General features: G+C 37.0%; 1 protein-coding gene across 1 annotated transcript in view; it reads right to left on the bottom strand.

Moving 5' to 3' along the window:
* Window positions 1-24,212, bottom strand: part of CNGB3 (cyclic nucleotide gated channel subunit beta 3) — a 143,907-nt gene that overhangs the window by 103,766 nt on the left and 15,929 nt on the right. Inside the window, exon 3 of the mRNA XM_067711698.1 lies at window positions 22,270-22,396. Coding sequence (XP_067567799.1) covers window positions 22,270-22,396 — 127 coding nt within the window. The remainder of the gene's footprint in view (window positions 1-22,269; window positions 22,397-24,212) is intronic.

Below are 24,212 nucleotides of genomic sequence, written 5' to 3'. Positions count from 1 at the left end.
GTATTTCCCTAATGACAAATGATGTCGCGTACTTTCCATCTGTTTATCTTTGATGAGGTGTCTGTCCAGATCTTTTGCCCATTGTTTTTTTATAATTGAGTTGGTTGTTCTGTTATTGTTGAGTTTTTTTTTTTTATTAAAGCATAGTTGATTTAATATAATATTAGTTTCAGGTGTACATAATAGTGACTTAATATTTTTATAGATTATACTCCATATAAAATTATTATAAAATGTTGACTATACTCCCTGTGCTGTACATTACATCCTTGTAACTTATGTATTTTCTAACTAATAGTTTGTACCTCTTAATCTTCTTCACCTGTCTTGCCTCTCCTCCCACCCTAAGGGGCTCTCCCTCAATCTGTGTTCAAGCGGTTGAATGTTTAAAACTTCTACTAGGAACTCTACATTTCTTTCTGGTATATTTCAAAAGAATATTTGAATTGCAGTTCATGATTTTAAAATGGTTTTTATGATTTTTTCCTCATTTGAATCTCACAACAACCCCATGAATGAAGCTACTTGTGATTATCCTCCTTTTCAGATGAGGAAACTGAGGTTCTAGCAAACTAAGAGATTTGTCCAAGTCTGTAAGAACAGTAAGTGAAAGTTTGAAGAGAAGAATCAAGTTCCTTTAGTTTCATTTGTTTTAATCTATTATTCCAATCTGTTATTTATTTTTTTAACCCAATCACAATTGTATCTGCCATCCTGTCTTATTTTGTTTCATTTATAGATTTGGGACTTGTATCATTTATGGCTTTTTCCTAATCACTGAAAAAAAATGTTGAGCAGCACAATATAACACATGGAGTCTGTAGTTATGTTATTAGAGATCAGATTTATACTGGCTCATTTATTAAAATTTAGCAGGTATACTTTTTCAGAGAACTATGAATTCACTGAACACATTTCCCTATCTTGCTTGAGAAGATATAAAAAGAGACTGTCAAATTCTTTTTTAAAATGAGGTTAATGGGACTTGAGTTTTAGCAACCCACATTTGCTATCTAAGGAGCGTCATTTATTTTCTAAGTGCTAAAACTCATATTTAACAATCCATTCTAGAGTTCTGCCAGGGACCAACATAGAACTGTGTGGTCTATAGCTTCCACATTCTACATCATACCCTTCTTTGAAAATTAATACATGTGCATTTTTTTTTTTTTTGTGGTACGCGGGCCTCTCACTGTTGTGGCCTCTCCCGTTGCAGAGCACAGGCTCTGGACGCGCAGGCTCAGCGGCCATGGCTCACGGGCCCAGCCGCTCTGCGGCATGTGGGATCTTTCCGGACCAGGGCACGAACCCATGTCCCCTGCATCGGCAGGCGGACTCTCAACCACTGCACCACCAGGGAAGCCCCATGTGCATATTTTTATATAGCAGATTCAAATCAGTTATAGTTGAAGATTCTTCTGAATGTTATTTGTTATTTAGATGTTCCTCGGAAATTAAATATAAATATAATTTTTATCAGGGCAAATGATACTTCTGAATCTACCTGTGTGTGAGCATTATTATGACCTTATAGTCAAGGGTAAGTAATTCTCTTTAGTGAGTGGAATAGAAAGCATACTTCAAGCTTGTTCTGGGTGGAGACTTTGATTGAGTCAAGGACATCTTTTTAGAAAGAGAGGAAAAAATTGCCTATTGTTTGATTCCTTTGCCCCCTTCCCTTCCTAGCGCTTCCCCTCATGTTCAATGATATTCAAAATTTCTTAATAGGGGAAAATCTTTCCATTCCACAATTAGAATTAGGGTCAACTTGTTTTTTTTTTTGGAAAAGAATTATATAATTTATGTTAAGATATAAATTACCAAGATTGTTTTATCTCCTGAAGTAGACTTAGGCATGGGGGTGTAGCTGATGGGGTGAGTGTTAGTGGTTAGTGGGAAGGGGTAGGGTGTTAGATGGAGAGAGTATTAAGAGCTTGGGATTTTCACTGTGGTGAAGAGGGTGAAAATAAGTTTAAAAAGCACTACCAGGGTGAAGTCAAGAGCCTCTATGGACCATGATGATAAATTTCAGCTACTTCACAGTTTAACACGGGGTCACTCTGGACCATAGCAAGTTTACAACTAAGGTGATAAAGATAGTTTGTCACTGAAGGTATTTCTCTCTTCTCTCTTACTTCTTTTCCTCTCTCAAACTTTCTCATTCTGGGCTCTTCTGTGTTCCCTGCCCTCCCCCCCACAGTCCTTATTTATGGTCTCCTCATCTACTTTGGCATATAATTTACTGTCCTGGGTGCTGGGTTTATTTTTCTCAGCTAATATTAGTTTTTTAAAAATAAGTAATCAATGACAGGGGAGGTGATCATTTGGGTACAGCTTTGCATTTTGAAGGTTAGTGAAGTAGAATACTCCTGTAATTAATTTGTTTATCTGAAAGCATGTTTTAAGTTCCTCTCAAGTTGAACCTCTTTTCCTGTTCCAACTATTGCACTTTAGTGTCATATTGGAAATTATAACAGAATTTAAAAATCATCTTCATCATGATTTTACATTACTGTGTTAATAAGTTAAGTATAAATTAATTGGCTCTTATTAAAAAATAAACAATAGAATTAAGTCTATTTAATGTCAAAATATTGCATATGTGAACTATTTCCAACAGACCATATTTTAGCACTTTTTTGATTACTCTCAAGGTGAATGCTTTCACATTTACTTTTAAGTCATTTTTTTACTTGTTAGTTGCCAGTTTTGAAGTCATATTATGTTTCTTATATTTCGTATGAGCTTTTCATATGTTATATAAATGTAAACATTTTCTCTGCTTATTGTGTCCCTGCTAGTTTTTTTTTTTTTTTTTTTTTGTGGTACGCGGGCCTCTCACTGTCGTGGCCTCTCCCGTTGCGGAGCACAGGCTCCAGACGCGCAGGCTCAGCGGCCATGGCTCATGGGCCTAGCCGCTCCGCGGCATGTGGTATCTTCCCGGACCGGGGCACGAACCGATGTCCCCTGCATCGGCAGGCGGACTCTCAACCACTGCGCCACCAGGGAAGCCCCCCTGCTAGTTTTTTTAAACAATGAAGTTTTAATTTTGATAGTTAAATTATCCACATTTTCCTTTGTCATTTCTTCCAGCATAGAAAGTTCTCCATGTATTTGATGAAAGTTCTCTTTAATTTTCTCATAATTTTTGAAAATTGATTTTGGTTTAAATTTCATGCATCTGAAATCTAGTTGGCTCCTTGGACTGATGTAAGGCTCTAAATACACCTCCCTTTCTTCAGAATAGCACACCACCTACCACAATTCTTTGAATAATCTTTCATTTTTCTTGTGATTTATGATGTCATCTTCATTTTCCATTAATGTGTCTTTTTTTTCTATTAATCAGATTTCTATTTTAAGCAAGGCTACTTAATCCTTCACATACATCAAATATGTATAAATAAAATATAATTCTTAATTCATAGCTTTATTGCAGGATCCTTTTCCTTCTACTTACAGCCATGGTCAGAATGAAAAACAGTGTGTATGTGTGTATTGGGTTGGTAAAGAGAGATGGGGGTGGGGATGGGGTGGAGAGGAGGAGGAGAAAAACGAGAGCTTTTGATCATTTATTTTTCCATAATAGAAGTTCGCTGAGTGCACACGATTTAATTTCTTTTCTAATCATTTTCTTCTACCCCTTAGTCATTGCTTTACTTTGATCTTTTTTCAGCTTTGCAATTATTCCAATAACGCATGTTGCTGCATTACATCTGGTGGATGGGCACTAGAGGGCAGTGTATGTGCATGTTTTTGGGTGCAAACCTTGATGCTGCTCAAAGGCAGTTCTGAGGAAAGTTCAAGCTTTGTTGTGATTGATTGCTGCTGTGCCTCTTTTTCTTAACAATCCATGCTTTGGTCCAGCAGCCCACAGTACAGTAGGAGCCAGTGCTAGGCAGACTATTGCCGACTGCCACGGACCTTGTATAATAGAGTAAAACCTCCTTTTGGTCTTACACTATGAACTTGTTCATTCATTCATTTGTATTTTTCAACAAAGAGTGAGTAGTTCTGGTGTTATATCTGACTCTTGTGATTATGAGTGGTTTTTACTTTTAGTTTGTGCTATTTTTCAGATTTCCAGCAGTGGAAATGTATAAAATATGAGAAAGAATAAATGTTATAAAAATTAAGACGCCTTACTGTTTCTAGCAGTGAAAACTTACTGTCAGTTATTAAAAGATTGTGCTTTAATGATAGAGAGAGGGGAAAACATCGTCAATCAAGCTGTATTTTCCTATATTGTTAAGCAGGGATACTGAAAACTTGGCTCAGGCACTGAGCCAAGGAAAGTGTTGGTAGAGAAGAAAAGAAAAATATAAATCACTGGAAATTAGGCTTATTTGAAGGTGCCCAGGTGGGAAGTTCTGCCTTCCGCCAAAAGACGAAAGCTTTGTCGCTTTTGCCACTTCCTTGAAGGTATTGCTCTGAAGGACTTTCTGCCCAGGCTTTGGAACCACATCAGGGACCTGGAGGCTACTCTCTAGGTGATTTGATCCACTGCGGGGAGTTGAGACAGGAGCTCTGCATCGGGGGCACCCTAGCAGTGATGTGTTCCAAGTTGGAACTCAGAATACAATTTCTCATGATTAGTTCTACAGTCCTTTTCAAGTAGCACTGGTCTTAAATAAATGATGATCTAAATTGAATTCTGTAGGTCTACCTTCCATGTGTTACTTTTAACATTGTTACAATGGAAAAATGCATTAGGACTTTCAAAACACCATCTTTTTTTTTTAAATTTGGGGGATCATTTGTATGAGCAAATGACAAGGGTAATAAGTCTCCTTAATTCAGAGGTCACTAGCATTCCAGGAACTAGAAATATGGTATCAGCAGCTGCATTTAAGGACATATTAGATTTAAAATTAGATTTGGAATTAATTTAAACCAGCCCATGTCTAAGCATTTAAAGCCACAGACGATAAACTCCTCCCCATATCTCTCGAAAAGCATCTTGGAAGAAGCAAATTGCCTAGGAATTCTAATTATCTGAAGTTGTTTGCCAGTATTTTGCTTTGAGTAGAATTCTCATATGTATTTCTGTCAGTGAGTAGGCAGCTTTTTTCTTTGGCCAATTAAAACTCAGGTCTTGGAAAGATTTCATTGTCATTGTTTAATTTTTGTTCAGTCTTTTACTCTATTTGCCCTCCAAAATTATGCTGAGGGTCTGTAAATTTTTTGAATTCTCCAGAGTGGATAAACCTCAGGTGTGAGTAAAAGAAAAGGTGGCCCTTCCAAAGGTGTCCGTGCTTTCATCTTTGGAACCTGGGAATATGTTATGTTAATGGCAAAAGGAATTTGGCAGCTTACAGATTTTAAAATGGGAGATTATTTGGGTGGGCCCAGTCTAATCACATAAGCCCTTAAAAGCAGAAAAACTTCTCTGATTGCAAGCAGAAGAGACTGTCAAATCCAAATACTGAGGGCTGCGTTGATATCAGGGACATACCTGACATGAGCGTATGAGGATTCAGAGAAAAATTACAGCCTGAGTTTCTGGGATGAAGCTGCAGATGGTTTACATATGGTACCAAAGGTTTTGGCCTCCAGTGGGCAGTGAGATGGTGAAATGTTAGGCCTGCTAAATTTGTATTTGTCCCAATGCATGGAGTTGATCCAAATGCTGTGGACATAGTGAGACATGGAATAGGAACAGGCAGATGCAGAACCAGATGCTGACCTGAAGAAACCAAACAGAAGCTGGCTGTTCAACGCGGCTAAATTTTCACCAAGTTATTGATGAGCACCAAGTTATTGATGAGCTGATCTGAAGAAATCAAAACAGAAGCTGGTTGTTAAACCTGGCTAAAATTTCACCAAGTTATTGATGAGCAAGAGTTGTTAACTTCAGAACTTTATTGAAGCCCTCTATTAATAGTGAGCTAAGTACGGTAATTTAATTGTAGCTGCCTGCATAAATGGCCTGTTAATCAGAACACAGTTCCTTCCATATTGTAGTTTATATTCCTCAGTGAATCTTTTCAAAATTGTCTTTCTAAGTCGGGAGTGAAGTACTTTGTCAGGTTCCATTAAAACCAAATATTTGATCTAAGAAGAATACATTGATGATCGAGTAATGATTGCTGTGCCTAAGGGGGCCAACTAGGCAAACAGCCCCTCTTCCCCTCAGATTAATGTCTGAACAAGGCCTGTTTCAGTCTACATGAACCATATGTTACATTTCCAGTTCCTTTCAAAACACATGTTGGTACGGTTTAAGCAAAACATTCATTACTTTAAAAAATATCCCCTGATTCTAATTTTAAAAGCATGTGAGTAAATGCATTGCTCATTAGTGGGAGAAAAACACTGCATTGAGCTCCAAGTGGGGAAAAGTGTAACAGCCTTGAGAGCTCTTTCATGTGGCCACCATTTATATCTTAATCCTGCGAGAAGCACACCTTTCTCCAATTAGTTTTGCCCTGAGTAGAAAGCTTACTGTGTCCCATAGCCTGGTGCTTTTGTTACACAGAGAGATGCCTACCGAAGTCCAGACTTTAACCATTGTTTTCCTTTCATTTGAGTCTTAACTCATGTCCTAGACTCTGGAGGTGACTACCGAGTGCAATCACCTCCGGATTACCGTGCCTTCTCAAAATCTGGTTGTCACATGAGTCATTAGAATGACTGCAGTTGAAACCAACAATTGTAGAGAGGAAATCAAATGCATAACTTCTACTTCTTATACTTGTGGAATCAGTTAAAGCATGAGGGTCCAATTTTGTTTTTGACCCCAAATAGCTTAAAAGCACATTAAATTGTGAATTTGCTATGAGACATTGTAAAAAACTTGGTGGTATTTTGTGATAAAAATTTTGTGAAATCAGACATGGAGCTTGATCAAATATATTCATGGAGGAAGATGTGCAGTTACTTAAGAGAAATTAACTTGACAATAGTTTAGATTTAAGAATTTTAAGAGTGAAGTAAATATTTATGGGAAAAGCATTATCTTCCCTCCAAAATTATATAATTTGTGGATCTCAATCATTCAATTATTCATTCATTCACTTATTGTATGTCTACTATATGCCAGGAGTCTTCTATATTGGGAATATAGAAGTAAACATAATGAAGTCCTTACTTTCTGGTAGGGAGAGACAGACAACATAGACATTTAAAAAATACAGACTATGTCAGGTGATGGTAAATGCAACAAAGAAAAAAAAATCAGGGTAATGGAGTTGGAGGAGTGAAAGACACTGCTATTTTCTATCGGGTGGTCAGGGAAGGTCCCTCCAGTAAGGTGAAATTTAAGCAGAGACTGTGAAAGAAGTGAGGGAGGAAGTTATGTGGAGATCTGAGGGAAGCCTGTTCGAGTGTGGCTGGGTCAGAGTGAGAGAGTGAAAGTGGTGGGAGCTAAGGTCAGAGGAGCAGTGGAGAGGTTGGTGGCAGGGGAGATAACGTAGGGCCCTGTGGGCCATTATGAGGACTTCAGCTTTCACTCAGAATGAAATGGGAAGCCACTGGAGAATCTGGAGGAGAAAGGGATGATTTGCATTTCAACACAATCACCCAGGCTGTTCTGTTGAACACAGATTATAGGGGGCAAACAGTGGAAGCTAGGTGACCAGTGAGGAGACATTGTAGCAGCTGTGTGTGAGATGTTGAGATGTGGTCAGATTCTGAATATGTCCCAAAGGAACAACCAACAGAATTTGCTATTGGATTGGCTGTACTGAATGAGAGAAAAAAGAAGGTGAATTTTTGAGCAAATGGAAGAACGAAGGTGCCTTCTACTGAGAAGGGGAAGACGTAGGAGGAACAGATTTGGAAGAAGTGAGGGAATTAAGGGACATGTCAAATAGACACCACAGTGGAAATATTAAGTAGGCAATTGGTATGTGAAACTGAGGTTCTGGGGAGAGATCTGGACTGGAGATATAAATTTGGGAATCATCAGGGTATCAATGTTGCTTAAAACCATAGGACCAGATAAAATCACATACTAAGAGAATGTAGGAAGAGCAGAGGAGGGGTCTGAAGATTGTGCTTGGAGCTTTCCAAGTTTAGAGGTTGGGGAGATGAGATGGAGCCATCAATGAATGGTGAGGAGAATGTCCACTGAGATAGGGCATAAATCAGAGAGAGAGGCATCTGGCAAACCAAATGAAGATAGTATTTCAAGAAGGGAGTGAGGGATCAACCCTGAATTGCTTCTGATGGGTGGAAAAAAGCGGAACTGAGGCCCGGCCATTGGCTTTGGCAACATAGGAGGTATTGCTGACTTTGGTAAAAGTAGACAAAGCCAATAAAAACGTTCATAAAAGTGGGAAAAAAACTGGTGGAATGAAGGAATAAAATCCTGGTTGAAACAGGGTCACGAAGACATGGGAGGAGGGGAAATAGAAAAAGTGAATATAGGTAATTGGTTTGAAGAGATTTGCTGTAAAAGGAGCAGACAAATAGGACAATAGCTGATGCTCACGTGGAACTAAGGGGGGCATTTTGTTGCTGTTGTTTAAATGCGAGAACTGCTACAACATGTTTAGATGCTTATAGAAATGATCCAACAGAGAGGTGGTGAGGGAGAAAAAGGGAACAGTGCCCGAGTGATGTCCTGAGTAGATGAGGGTGATGGGCACTCCTGGAGGAATCCCCCTTGAAACATGGTGTGTTCAGCTCATCCACTGTAATAGGAGCAAAAGCTAATTAAAAGGGTACAGGCCCAGAGCTTCCCTGGTGGCACAGTGGTTGAGAGTCCGCCTGCCGATGCAGGGGACACGGGTTCGTGCCCAGGTCCGGGAAGATCCCACATGCCGCAGAGCGGCTGGGCCCATGAGCCATAGCCGTTGAGCCTGCGCATCCGGAGTCTGTGCTCCGCAACGGGAGAGGCCGGAACAGTGAGAGGCCCGTGTAAAGTGTACAGATCCAGACACACATTACACTTGGTGGTGGAAGCATGTGGAACTTATGGTGGCTTCTGTTTTGTTGGCTTGTCCTCTTGCTGCTTTTTCCTTTTGGCACAGTTGTTTTTCTACTGTCTGTCAATGCCTTACCATGACCAGCGTTTGGGAGGGCTCAAAACAGGCCTGTTTTTGTGAGCTGGATGCCCAGATAAGGGCTCTGGTAAACAGTTGCATAAAAAAAGTTGGAATAAAATGAATCATTAGGCTAGGTAGAAGCGATTTACCTAGCTGATGGTTGGCACATAAACTAGTTGTGAAACTATTCCTTGCTTCAGCAGAATTAGGGTGAACATTTATTGGAATAGAATTATTAGACATTTAAGCTCTCCGTTGCATTTTTTACCACATTATATAACAAACTGGATATTATGGGATGCTGGAAAAGGGTAACAATAAACGAAAACATTACCTTTCATATAAAGATAAAGGAAAAACTGGCAAGACATATTATGATTAGTGAAAATAGCCATATTTGAAAAGATTCCTATATTTAAAATGAGAACAGTTTTCAGGCATTAAACTATATGTACTCATAAAATTTCTATCAGAAATTTAAAAAATATATATATATGTTTCACTTTGTGATCCCTCTTCTTGAAATCTACTTGGAGCAGAGTAAAATATACAATGTTTTATTCACAAAGCAATTATCTTCAGCTGCATATAATAAGTGCCAGACCCTGTGCTAAACATTTGAGATAAAATTGTCAACCTCTCTGGCAATTGCCCCACTCTAGTAAATGAGCAATTCTCCATAACTTTGCTGACTTGCTGAAACATTCAAGTACCTTCCTTCCTCAAGAAGGGTGGAGAGAGTGTGAGGGTGTCTGATAAGCTTGCATTTCCCATCCTGATTCCCACAGGCCAGCTTACTTTTAGGTTGCTTATGGGGTTGCTCCCCTCAGCTTATCTGCATAGCATTTTTGCTGCTTTTTAGAACCGATATGCTGCAAATCACTGTGCTAGTTTTGCTGTTCCCCATGGCTGAAATTGTCTCTCACTATGTGGGAAACTCTTTTTTTTCCCTTTCTCAGGTGATTCAGCTCTTTTGTCTGCTGCTGTCACCAGGTAGGGAGGTACCCCCTCCTTCATCTCTACTCCTTTGCCTCATCATGCTCTTGTCTCTTGCTAATGCCAGTCCTAGGCAGACCCATCATTTTCCTCTTCCCAAGGAGATAAAGATTTAAAAAAACACAATGACTCATCTAGTTATTCTCTCACATTAGGGAGCTTCCATTTTACCTTTTTTTTTTTTTTTTAACCAAATCTTCCAACTTCCATCAGTCAATGAACTTTCAAATAGAATCAACAAAACCTCTTTTCTAGGCTCTTGCTATTTATGCTATTTGGACTATTATGAATGCATTAAAGAGACTGGCTATAAAAACATGCTGTTCAAATGGAAGACTGCTTATTAAGTAATATCAGACAAAAGATATCTAAAATAACTAAAATATAATATCTAAAAAAATAATATAGTATAAACCCAAATCCTAAAAATAACAAAAATACTGAAAGGAAACGTACAGTTATTAATTATAATCCACAAGATATTCTTATAGTTTTGATTTTGTTCTCTATATGTGCTTCACATTGGGAACAGCAATAATGAATATTTTTCCTGTGGACCACATCTCTAATTTTATAATGGAATTATATTTTTTAACAGTCAACTTGTTTAGAACTAGCCTACCCTTTTTTTTTTTTTCGCGGTACGCGGGCCTCTCACTGTTGTGGCCTCTCCCGTTGCGGAGCACAGGCTCCGGACGCGCAGGCTCAGCGGCCATGGCTCACGTGCCCAGCCGCTCCGCGGCATGTGGGATCTTCCCGGACCGGGGCACGAACCCGTGTCCCCTGCATCGGCAGGCGGACTCTCAACCACTGCGCCACCACGGAAGCCCTAGCCTACCCTTTTAAGGCAGAGATGGTAGCTGTGTTTTGTTTGGCCTATAGTTTAAAAGAATTTCAAATTATTTTAGTAGTATTCATTGTGGGGTTTTCTTAAAAGAATCAGATAATATTGGCATCACTGGACTCATTTTTCCCTATGGCATCTCTCAGCTGGACTGGCTCTTTAAGGGAAGGAGGAATCCCTGGATGCACTCCAGTTCACCTCAGTATCCCCTCTTCTCCTGTCTCTTATCATCTTGCTCGCTCTGTTGTTTCCATATCCCATGTGCTTTATACATGGGTATTATTTGCCTGCCTCATAGTAATCTGAATTTGTCCACTTGCATAATTTTTAAAAACTTTCAAAAAATCCACCAATTATTCTATGGTTCCCTTCACTGTACTAGGTAAATAAGTAGATCTATTTTTTTTAGAAGTCACAATTTAGGTGCCATAAAATAATACAAAATTTGTCTGTTTTCCTTCTCTCTATGCCCCCCCCCCAAAAAAAAAGAAAGTAGACACAAATTCTGTCTGCTCTGGTTTTCTATGGCAACAGGCAACTGACATGTCAGAAGTGATTTAAATAGGGTCACAAACTGTGTCTGTAGGCTCGTTCCTCTCTCAAGGCAACTACGCATATTCATAAAATTTTTGTCTTCTGTCTGCTGACTCATGTCTAACTGCCTACTAGTAAATCACTCTTGATGTTTCTGATACTGGTCTGTTTCATCTTCATGTGCCACATATAATTTCTGGCACAATATTAATGACTTTTAAGAGTAGAAAGCACAGGTGGAGACTTTAGCAGGTAATTTGTCACCAAATATACTCATATATTATATGTATATGAATAATGTATACATAAGATATGAATATTATATTATATATAATATATGCAAATATATACACTACTAATAATTACTTTTTTTTGAGGTCAAGATGGACTTTCAGATTGCGCTGTATTGAGTGTCAGGATTATTATTTTACTCCTGGGATTACATGACATAGTGGTTTTGCTCTATGCTATTAGGTAAGTACATTGTACTTCTGGTATTAGATTTTAAAAAGAGGAAAATAAAATTGTCGTAGTAACATATCACAAAGATATCAACTTGATTGAGTCATTAACAGTTGTAAACTATCTTAATGAAAAAATTTAAATGTCTGTTAATCCCCAAATAAAATAATCAATCCCCAAAGAAAATAGCAGTGAGAATTTTCATACCTGGATATTTTGCTTATTTTGTCTCTTTTTTTTTGTTGCTTATAATTTTTTTGTAATGAAAAGTTTTTTGTTTGTTTGCTTTGCTTTTGTTTTACATAGTAATATGTATTAAGCTCTTGCTTTTTTGCTTCTGAATTTTGAATTTGGGGATTAATGTACCTTTCCAGGTTATGAAGGGGTTTGAACCTCTTTTCCTAGTACTTGTGCTGTTTCACTATTTTACATTTAAATCTCTGATTCATTGGGAATTTATCCTTGTGTGCTGCATGAGGGACAGATCCAATTTTACTTTTTTTCTATATGGCTATCCAGTTACTCTAATACCACTTATTTAAATCTACATTTTTTGTACTGATTTTAGATGCCAACTTTATCATACACTACATTTTTATATGCAGTTAGGTCTATTTCTGTATTCTCTATACTATTGGTTTAGCTATTCATGTGCCAATGCCACACTATTTTTTTTTATTACAAAGGTTTTTAAATAGGTTTTAATATTTGGTAGGACTTATACCACCTACATTACTCTAAAAACTCCATTTTCAGCGTTTTCCTTGTTATGTTTGCTTGTTTGTTCTTCCAAGAAATTTTATAACCAACTTTTCTAGTTAAAAACAAAAAAGGAAAAGAAAAAAAATAAAAGGAAAAAAAAACAAATACCTGTTAGTATCTTTATTATTCTGTAAGTTTGGTGTGCAATATTTTCATTGTGTTTCCTTTCTGAATATTTTCTAATTTCACTAATGATGTATTTGTTGACGCAAGGGCCACTTAAAAGTGTGATTTAAATTTTAATTATGTGAGATTTTTCAAAAATTTAGTTTTAAAAAAATTAACTTCTAACTTTATTGCATAGTGATTAGAAATATATTCAATGTGAAATCTTTAAAATTTATTAAGACCTACTTTAGGTTTCAATTTATGAAATGGTCACTCCTAGTGAAATGGTTCTCTGTCCTAGATGGACCTTGGAATCACTTGAGGAGTGATTTTCAGACACACTAAGGCCTAGAACCCACCCCAGACCAATGAAATCAGTATCACTGGGGGTAGAACACAAACATTTGTATTTTTAAAGAGCTCCTGGGAGATTTTACAGTGTACCTTGTTTGTTTGCTTTTTTTGTTTTACATAGTAAAATGTATTAAGCTCTTGTAATGTTCTAATTTTTGTAATGTTCTAAGTAAACTTGAAATAACTGTTTATTCTTCAGTTACCGGATATAAGGGTTCTCTAAATTTCTTTCAGATTTAAATTGTCAGTTGTGTTGTTCAAATATAATATATCCTTAATGAATTTTTAAATGTTAAGTCTATGAAAAAACAAAAAGAAGCATTTTAATATCACCCATCTAGGAGCATGGAATCATCAGTTTCATTTTGTAATTGACAGAATTGCTCTGTGCTCTCTCTGTCTCTCGTCTATCATCTTATAATATTAAAATCATATATGTTTACTGTATGGAGGTTAAATACTCTATTTTAATTAAATTAGTGTTCTTCAAATATATTTTAACATGCATGTTTAATTAAGAAGTTCTAAAATTGATCAAATTCTTAATTCTTTTTTATGCCAATCACCCTACTGTAGAGGGAATAGTTTAGTTCCATCTCACTTTTTACCCTCAATTTAGACATTATTATAATTATTTCATGGTGTTAATGTATATTTCTATTTATCCACATGCTTGCCATTTTCTCCACTCATTTCTTCTTGAATCTCTGTGCTGGATTGTCTATTTGCAATCAGTGGCATTTCTGTTCCTTTTTATACTTTCCCATGTTATTACAGTGGCTGAAAGCCTGGGAACCTTATTTTTAAGAATCCCTTGCCAGGAGGGTTCTGATTTAAATTCCACCAATGAGACACATTTGTAGGTGATTTGAAAGTTAAAAGGAAGGCACAGTTCAGTTGTCATCTGGCAGAAGACCAGAGCATAGAAGCAGAAGCAGCAGATCTCCTGAACTTTCTTCAGACTTTATATTCTACTGCCTGTCTCCACTTTTGAAATTAAGGGGCAGCTGTGGCTTTGGTAGCTACTTTCTGCACTTTTCTAATTTCTGTGTTGCAGTCTCCACCCTTGAACTTTGCTCTCCTACCTCTTACAAAAATTTTTAAACTACAGAGTCCCTTGTATTTAATTACTTCTCATTGAAATATTTAGAATAAATTCTTTTTTCCTGACTGATCCCTGACTACCCCAATTTGAGTCTTTCCTCCTCAGATAATTTTTCTTTTCCTGAAGTATACGTTAAAAAACTTCTAAGCTCCCTTCAGTTTTGCTTGACTGAAAATATCTACACTTTACCCTCTTTTTTGAACAATAATTTCACCTGGTATAGAATTCCAGGTTGACTATTACTTTTAGAATCTTGATAATGCCATTCTACTGTTTACTGGTTTCCATTGTTGCTGTTGAGAAGTCAGATGTTTGTTAGTTTACTTCTCCTATTTTATGTGGTCTGTATTTACTTTCTGGCTAATTAAAAAATCTTTTTCTTTTGTACTTTTAAGTTTTATTAGAATATATTTAGGGTTAATTCATTTTATTTATGCTGATTTGGATTTATTTGCCTTACTGAATTTGAGGGCTACTACGTTTTATCAATTGCATTATCTCTTTGAATATTGATTCTCCACCATTCTATTTATTATCTTTTTCTGGAATTCTGATTATCTGCATTTTGTACCTTTTCATACTTTCCTCCACACTTCTTAATTTTAATCTCTTATATTTTCCATCTTTTTTCTTTATGGTGGAAGTTGGGGTGATTTCTTCAGATTTGTCATCCACTTTGCTAACTCTTCAACTCTGTCTAATCTGCTGTCTAACTCACTGACTTTCTAATTTTAGAGATTATACTTTTCATTTCTAGATGTTCTTCTCAGTTAACTTGCAGAAATACCTTGTCAATTCTGACGATTTCTGGTTTGTTGTTTCTTATCTTATTTTCAATCTTCTCTTTTATTTCTTTTAATATACATCACATACTTATACAGAATACTGTTTTTGATAAATTCATCATCTGTAGGTTTTCAAGAGTCTGCAGATTTTGGTTTCTGTTGTCTTGTTCACAGCGATTTATTTCCTCATGTGTTTAGTAATTTTTGACTGTGAGTTCATGTTAATCAAAACTTTATCAATAGGGATATTTTGAGATGTGGTTTTAAAGTTTGTTTTCTTCCAGATTGTGTTGGTTTTTGGCAGATGTATGGGCTCTCAAGTTTAATTGTTTTAAATTTTTTTAGCCTCATTTTTTATTCAGAATATAGATAGTATAAGAATTCTGGTTCTAGGTCTATTTGAATATTGGCTTATGGCTAAGAATTGTTTTTCTTCCCCTTCCTCTTCTCCCCTTCCCTTTCTTCTCTGCCCCTTCCCTCCCCTGTCCTCTCCTCCTTCATTCCACACCCCCTGCCTCGCCCCCAATTTTAAATTTCTTCCATTTTTCCCACTCAAAGCCAGGACAAAGGCAAGTATTACTCAAGCTGTTTCCCTCTGAGAAGTAGTTTACCCTCCAGTGGGTTACCCTGTGGAATCCTAGTTTTATGAAAGAGTTTCCAACCTGTGTTTTGCATCCAGTTTAATCCCAGGTTTTGTTTCACTAATGACACATTTCAACTCAGATCTAGGCTGTAGAGTTTGGAAAAATCCTCGGGGCAAACACCAGTTCTTGAAACTTTCTATCAGTAGAATTTATTTTTCACTAGCTCAGGCATGGATTCAAATGTAGGTTTTATATTTACTTAGTAGTTTTTGTTCTTTTTTTGTTTTTTTTTTTGTGGTACATGGGCCTCTCACTGTTGTGGCCTCTCCCGTTGCGGAGCACAGGCTCCAGACGTGCAGGGTCAGCGGCCATAGCTCACGGGCCCAGCCGCTCCGCGGCATGTGGGATCTTCCTGGACCGGGGCACGAACCTGCGTCCCCTGCATCGGCAGGCGGACTCTCAACCACTGCGCCACCAGGGAAGCCCCATTTACCTAGTAGTTTTAATTACATTCTCCCCAAAGAGTTTTCTACAAATGTTTAGTCTGCCATATTGCTAGAAATATAAGTTAGCAATCATTATTAAAATGAGATGCCAATCTGTTGTTAAAATTGTTTGCAATGCCTAATTATAAAAGTATTGCTTACCATAGAGGAAAATTCTAATTTGGGGCTAAAAATAATAGTGCTTCATTTTTTATTATGCATCCCACAGAATTAGCACATGTGTAGCTGATTTTATTTTTTTACATGCTTATAAATTATTGTAGTATAAATAGTATTTTATTTTTATAAAGTTGATAGCTGACGTTCCTTTTCTATTTCAACTATAAAGTCACATATGGATTTTTAAGCATCTTTACGGCAGTGATTCTTGCTTTTTCTAGCTACAAGACAATACACGTCTGTGTTTATGAGTGCTGATAAGATTCTGAATTCTATTCTGCTCTCATTGTTCCTGCTGTGATATGACTGCTTATTTTAAAACCACCCAAATAGAGCCTGATTGCTATTATGAACAAAGAAGGCTATTCATAGAAATAACCTTCCTTCTTGGCATTATGGGTAGCAACGGTGATGAAAAGCCATATACTATAACTGTAAAAGTCAGTCTTGCAGTGCACCCCAGTCATGGGCATTGAACTTTTCACTCGCTTGTTCATCATTTAACCACTTAACCTATCAGGCGTTCAACTCTGTCTCCTTTTCAGACACAGCTATTTGACATTTCCAGGCAAAACACATCTTTTGCTTGCTATTCATTAGTGTCCATCAAAATGCACTTTTTTATATTAAAAAATAAGAATGTGCTGAGATGGAATGCCAGAAACAGGCTGTTTTTCTCGGTAATGGACAAATGGCATCAATGGGACTTTCCAGGGGTGAATCCCATGTCTTTCAGAAGCTAAATGATTCATCTGACAAGATAATGAATTGGTTGCTTTTTTCTGGGAAGATGTGCAAAGAATATTTTTCCCCTGGATAAACAACTTAGAGAACATTCTGAAAGGATATAAAAAAAGAATAAATAAATATATAAATAAATAATCTAGTTTAACACAAATGTATTCCAGTCAGAAATGTGGATATGTAATACTTGGATATCTTGAAAAGAAATCTCCTCCTGGGCTGACATGTATTTGAGATAAGTATTATTACTGTGGCTAGAAAATTAGTTTTAGGTTCTATTTAGAATCTTATTGAGAGTTGGATGAAAAAAAATCACAGAATCACAGAAGTGATTTTGTTTTATGAAATTCACATCTTTATAATAATAATGTCAACTTTACTGACCCCTTCTTTTTGTGTTTATATAAAGAGCTAAATAGACATAACATGTGAATTTGGCTTAGGCATATAACCATACTCTTGTATACTTACAAAACAATATTTGAGACAAGGAAATATTTTATAAACAGGATACCCAACTTTGTAAATAGTTAACATTAGAATTTCTGTTATGTGGCATGATGAAGAAGAAGGTCATTATTATGTATGCCCAAGGGTACTGAGGCTCTATGTTAGAGTTTTGGGTAAGGCTGGGTTGGGTGATGTCTTACTTGTTTAGACTGCTATAACAAATACAATGGACTGGTGGCATATAAACAACAGAAATTCATTTCTCATCATTCTGGAAGTTGGAAGTCTGAGATCACTGTGCCAGCAGAGCTGGGTTCTGGTGAGAGCTGTCTTCTGTTTTGCAGGATTCTTGCTGTATTCTCACATGGTGGAAAGAGAACAAGAGAGTTCTCTAGGTTCTCTTTATAAGGGCATGAACTCCATGCATGATGGGGTCCACCTCCTAAAGATCCCATCTTCTGATAATGCCACATTGGGGATTAGGGCTTCAAAACGTGAATTTTGAGGGAACACAAACATTCAGTCCATTGCAGGTGAGATGAGAGGACTGTGAAATGGTGAGAAAAGACTGCATTTTAGCATCAGAAAAACTTTCAGTTCCTTTATGTGAGTAATGGAGGTGGTGTGGTAATTGATTTTATGTGTCAACTTGACTGGGCCACAGGGTCCCCAGGTATTTGGTCAAAAGCTATTCTGGGCTCAAGCAGCTCAATATCAGAAAAACAAACAACTCAATCCAAAAATGGGCAGAAGACCTAAATAGACATTTTTCCAAAGAAGACATACAGATTGCCAACAAACACAGGAAAGGATGCTCAACATCACTAATCATTAGAGAAATGCAAATCAAAACCACAGTGAGGTATCACCTCACACTGGTCAGAATGGCCATCATCAAAAAATCTACAAACACTAAATTCTGGATAGGCTGTGAAGAAAAGGGAACCCTCTTGCACTGTTGGTGGGAATGTAAATTGATACCGCCACTATGGAGAACAGTATGGAGATTCCTTAAAAAACTACAAATAGAACTACCACATGACCCAGCAATCCCACTACTGGGCATATACCCTGAGAAAACCATAATTCAAAAAGGTACATGGACCACAATATTCATTGCAGCACTATTTATAATAGCCAGGACATGGAAGCAAACTAAGTGTTCATTGACAGATGAATGGATAAAGAAGAGATGGCACATATATATAATGGAATATTACTCAGCCATAAAAAGGAACGAAATTGAGTTATTTGTAATGAGGTGGATGGACCTAGAGTCTGTCATACAGAGTGAAGTAAGTCTGAAAGAGAAAAAAAATACCGTATGCTAAAGCACATATATGGAATCTAAAAAAACGGTACTGATGAACCTAGTGACAGGGCAGGGATAAAGACACAGTTGTAGAGAATGGACTTGAGGGCACAAGGGAGGAAAGGGAAGTTGGGATGAAGTGAGAGAGTAGCACTGACATATATACACTACCAAATGTAAAATGGATGGCTAGTGGGAAGCTGCTGCATAGTATAGGGAGATCAGCTCAGTACTTTGTGACGACCTAGAGGGAGGGGATAGGGAGGATGGGAGGGAGGCTCAAGAGGGAGGGGATTTGGGGATATATGTACACTTATAGCTGATTCACTTTGTTGTACAACAGAAACTAACACAACATTGTAAAGCAATTATACTCCAATAAAGATATTTAAAAAAAAGTTAAATGCTTTTACATGACTCAGATAATTGTTTTTTTTTAACATCCTCTAGAAATTGTCTATGTTATAAGAAGAAACTCATTTTAACTGAAAATTACATCATAGCTAATCTTTCCTTGTGCACTTTGCAATGGTCTTTGTGCCAAAGCAATAAAATACAACAGATATGTAAAAAAAAAAAAAAACAAAAAAACCCCCCAAAACCCAACTATTCTAGGTGTGTCTGTGAGGGTGCTTTTGGATGACATTAACATTTGAACCTGTACACTAAGTAAAACCGATTGCCCTCTCTAATGTAAGTGGTCATCACCCAATCAGTTGAAAGCCTGCCTGAATAGAACAAAAAGGCTGACCCTCCCATGAATGAGAGGGATTCCTCCTGCCTGACTGGGCAGGGACATGAGCTCTTCCTGCCTTCAGACTTGAACTGAAACATTGCCTCTTCTTGGGTCTTCAGCTTGCAGCTTTCACACTGGAATTAATAGCATCAGGCCTCCTGATTCTGAGACTTGCAGCCTCAGATTGGAACTATATCATTGGCTCTCTTGGGTTTCTAGCTCACTGACTGGAGATCTTAGGAACTTCCCAGCCTCCACAATCATGTGAGCCAATTCCTTATAATAAATCTCTTTATATATATAATCTTGTTGTTAAAAAAATGTATCCTGTTGTGATATCTATATCTATATCTATATCTATCTATATCTGTATCCTGTTGGTTCTCCTGGTATCTACCTCTGCCTGTCTTCTGTTGAGTGTGACAGAAACTAAAGGTATAATCAATAATATCACACTGCACTTCACACACAGAGACTGCAAAATCCACAGCATGCATTCTCCCCAATACAATAGGATGATATTGATCATCCTAAACACATAATTCCTATTCAAGCCATGGCTCAGGTCAGAGGATAATGTAAATGCACTTAGAATAAAAAATCTACCTTTAAATTTTATTTATTAATAATTAACCTTTTTGTTACTTCAAAAAGTTGAAGTGAGAGTCAGTCGCTCACACAGCATCTGTATTTAGTGCCTGTAATCAATGAAATCCTTAATGTTTTTCAAGGAGAAAGAGCTTTTTAAAACCTGGCCTTGCCCAAGTTTAAAACTGTTTATTTTTAATAACTGCAAATACCAAAATCATCTTTACTCATTGAGAGTATTGTGAAATAACACTTTTAATAGAAAGTTATTTTATCATTGATCTTTTCTAGCTATGTATAGAAACTCTGCTCTCTAGGATTCAAGATGTGGTACCACTGATACCCATGAAATCAAAACAGAAAGGCTTTGGTAAGTCCTCCATGGTATTGGAAATTAAGATTCCCAGTAATATTAGTCAAAAGTGACACTGGAACTCCCAGTGACCCTTTTAAGTTGCTCCTTCAATACAGCTGGTTCTCCCTCAATCTTGAGGAGAAGTGTGGCCAGCCATAAAGCCAGAGCTTTAAACTAACTTGGGTCTACTCAGTTTGTCAATAATTCTCAAGCGACTTTGCTAACTATATTGTAAAATGAATAATCAAACATTCCACAGAATAATCAATTCCTGAGTACAAGAGTCTGAAATAGGACAGGTATGACTGAAACAGGGAGATGGGACAACAGGGAAGGAACTGTGTGTTGGGGAAGACAAAGTAAAACAGGTGGGAAGTATACAAGGCTGTGTCAAGGAGTTTTGTGTTTTTGAGATATGACCCATTTTCTGTGTAATTGAAATGTTTGCATTTTCGTATTTCAGAAGAGTGAAAGTACTATACTGGGTTAAGAAGAATACATCCCTAAAAATGTTAGTTATGGCTTCCACTTCAGTCCTTTGAAAACTTATGTATCACCCTGGTTGTTACAAAAAATTAAATATACTAAAATAAACGCTAGAAAGAGAGATCAGTTCAGAAGGTTAAGATGTTGATTAAAAATGAGTGTATTGGTGGGAGCGAGGAAAAAGTTCCACTCAGGGATCTGAGTCTTTTGCAGTCTGATCTTGGCAGAGCTGACCTATGATTACAGGCAAACTAATTAACCTTTTTGTGCCTTGGCTGCTTATCTGTGGAGTAAAGATAACAATGACTCACTAACAGGACCGTAAATCATCTGTAAACACCAACAGTTATAGAAATAATATAATTACTTATCCCAGTTGTGAGAGTCTAATCTTTGCTTCAGAGTTTAAGTAACTTCCCTCTGCCTAAATAATATGTCAGGCTTAATTTTTGTCAAACTTTTTTTTTGTATGTGCGGTAGAGTGAGCTTGTGTTTATTTTCATATATAGTCAAATATATGCTTATTGAAAATGCACTCTTTCTGATGCCTATTGTTCAACCTAATACACCGGGTCCTAGATTGTCATGGTGACACCTATTGGCAGCACACAGCTTAATACAGTAGAGCTGCTGAGAGAGAAGTGGGAATGGGGGGTCAGGGGGAGGAATAAGTACTTTTAACTTCTTTATAAATGACAACTCTTCTTGCCTGTTAAATAAGAAGGGTACACTTATTGCAATTACGTTAACTATAGTCAAGCAATTCAAATTGGGTCAGCAGGCACATAAACATGCTAAGAAGTGGCCAGATGAAGGAGCTTCTCGTTGGGCTTTATTGTGGATTCACTGATTCACACTGACATTGCCATCTCCTTTGTGGTATTTCCAGTAATTTTGTAGGAAGTATTTATATAACTGTATTCCTTCAGTGGCAAAAAGATTATCTGCTTCTGTAATTATTCTTGGTTATCATACCACACTTTCTTTAGCAGATGAAAGGAAATAATAATCAATCTTCTGGAACAATAAAATGTTTACAGACTTGGAATAGCCATTTCTTTATGAATTCAGAGAAGAATCATACATTCTCTTCAAGTCCTTTTTAAAAAATTCATGCCTAGTAAATATGTAAGCTGTTTTCAAGCTGATACTAATGACTCAGACATGTGACTACAATGTTTTTGTTGGTGTGCTATGGCCTATGGACAAATGGCTGCCTAGAGATCCTGGTTAGTGGCCATGGCAGGCTGGTAAGGAATAATGAACTGGACAGAAACAACCTTTTAGTTCCGGCCCAGATCCCTTGTGTTATGTGACTATTGTAGTTCTCCTGACCTTTGCTCAGCTAAAGTGGGGGATAGGTGTTTGAATTTTTGAGTGCAGTATTATGTGTTTTATTGAGTTCTCACCTGACCAGGGCTTCTTTCCCAGTCCCCATTTCCTTCTGCTCTGGCTTTGTTCCAGTTGATTCTGCTGGATTTTGAGAGTCAGGGTTTGTGGTCTTGTCTTCAAGTGTATTTTTCTTACAGATTTTATCTATGGGAAAGAAACAACATATAGATAGAAGAATATATGCCACTTAAAAAAAAATAATTAATTAATTTATTTTTGGCTGCATTGTGGCCTCATTGCTGTGAGCGGGCTTTCTCTAGTTGTACAAGCAAGGGCTACTCTCTGTTGCCCTGCGCAGGCTTCTCATTGCGGTGGCTTCTCTTGTTACAGAGTACGGGCTCTAGGTGCGCGGGCTTCAGTAGTTGTGGCACATGGGGTTAGCTGCTCCGCGGCATGTGGGATCTTCGTGGACCAGGGATAGAACCCCTGTCTCCTGCATTGGCAGGCGGATTCCCAACCACGGTGCCACCAGGGAAATCCCTATATGCCACTCTTAATACAGCTATATTGGACAACATAAGTTACAGAGATGCTGCTTGTTTTTCCAGAATAGTTTTCGCAGGAACACCTCCCCTAGGATTCCTCTAAACAAAGTATGACCTTATGCAGGAGGAGTTAACCTGCAGACACCTTCACACTGATGAAAAAATATGCTTAAATTTGGTGTATTGTGCAACAGAAGTCTTACGTGGTATATTTCTTTTTGACATTAGCAAGGCTGAGATTAATAAGGAGCCATTATTCATAAGGCATTTTTGATTCTGCTAAAGTATAATTTATGGCTGAAATTGATGCATCATAAAATTCAGAAAAATAAAATAGGCAGAAATGATGTCATTGACATTATTTTCAAATTTTGCATTCTAATTTTGTTTTTTGATAAAAATCTTTATTTTTCCTTTGATCATCTTCAGCTGTGACATCTTTTCTGAAAAAGCAATGCAAACTAATATGTACTAGCTTCATTTTCAGTACAAGGATTAAATTTTTTCCTTCAAACCTACAAATACAATTTCCAATTAATATAGTTTAAATTATAATGTACCCAGAGAATAATCAATTCACTGCTAAATATTTGGATTTTAGAGAAGATTTTAATGAAAATAAATAAATTAATATAAAAAGAAAATATAGAGGGAGCAAAGAAATACAATGAACACAATTTAATCCATTATCCACAGTTTCTAATTTATTTTTAATTGGATGTACTGTGCTTAGAAAGTTGAAATGAAGGTCCAAATCATAATTCTTATTTTATTGTAGTACATTATAATTTTTAAAACTTAAGCCCACACAGTATCGAAAGTCTGGGCTTACAAAACTGATAAATCAGGGTATGATCCCTTACTTTACAAAAGTTTTCACCGTACAAGTCCTTTAATATGAAAATTTCTATGATCCATCTAAAAGTTTTCAATATACTGAACTGTTCAGGAACATGTTTCAAGAATAAAATGAATCATAAAGTCAAGCCATTACTTACCATTAAAAAAAATTTATGAATAAGAAAGAATAAACCCCTGAATTTCCCAAGACAGTTTTCTTCATTTTGCATCTCTTATCTACCTTTATTTTGGAATTATACTAATTTTGGCTGGAAGATAGGAAACACACACTTTCCATATGTCATTTTTTACTAAGAGGCTTTTGATAGAAATGAGAGAATTTTCCCTGTGTATTTGGATCAAACTATATTTTTCCATTTCTTTTTATCTAACCCCCCCAATCACTTTTCAGATTTTTGACATTGTTCCATGTATTGCTGCCTAAGAAAGTGATAGCCAAATCTTTTTCCTATATCTACAAATATTGGGGGCAATCACTGTACGATATTTTAAAGCAGAGAGTTCTTAACCTCTGGCCATGGATGTCCTGTACAATCATGGATTGGAACCTTTGAGACTGTATGTTGTATATGCATTTTTTTCCATGGAGAAGATCTAGGGTTAACATGAGCTCC

This window comes from Pseudorca crassidens, chromosome 17, assembly GCF_039906515.1.
Source record: "Pseudorca crassidens isolate mPseCra1 chromosome 17, mPseCra1.hap1, whole genome shotgun sequence".
NCBI classification, from domain to species: domain Eukaryota; kingdom Metazoa; phylum Chordata; class Mammalia; order Artiodactyla; family Delphinidae; genus Pseudorca; species Pseudorca crassidens.
Note: the sequence above shows the minus strand (reverse complement) of the source record. Positions and strands in the feature narration are given on the sequence as shown.